The 212-nt window shown below is 74.1% G+C and overlaps 1 protein-coding gene across 1 annotated transcript in view; it reads right to left on the reverse strand.

The window, feature by feature from the left end:
* Positions 1 to 212, reverse strand: part of TDRKH (tudor and KH domain containing) — a 14,731-nt gene that overhangs the window by 1,618 nt on the left and 12,901 nt on the right. The window contains exon 7 of the mRNA XM_019472573.1: positions 3 to 152. Within this exon, the coding sequence (XP_019328118.1) occupies positions 3 to 152 (150 nt within the window). The remainder of the gene's footprint in view (positions 1 to 2; positions 153 to 212) is intronic.

The raw sequence follows: 212 nt of genomic DNA on the forward strand, positions 1-212 counted from the left end.
CGGGGGGCCTCCCCGTTGTCCCCAAAATCCACGTAGTAAAGGTCAAAGTTGCCGTTCTCCAGCGTGCCCAGGACGCGGGCTCGGTACCAGTCGCTGCTGTCCACGTAGGGAGCGGCCACGATGTCCCCTGCTCGGACGGTCGAGAGCTCTGCCTGTGGCGGGGGGGGGGGGGGGGGGGGGGGGCCCGCGGCGGGGGGGGGGGGGGGGCGGGG

This window comes from Aptenodytes forsteri, unplaced genomic scaffold (genome assembly GCF_000699145.1).
Source record: "Aptenodytes forsteri isolate BGI_AS27 unplaced genomic scaffold, ASM69914v1 Scaffold276, whole genome shotgun sequence".
Taxonomy (NCBI): Eukaryota; Metazoa; Chordata; class Aves; order Sphenisciformes; family Spheniscidae; genus Aptenodytes; species Aptenodytes forsteri.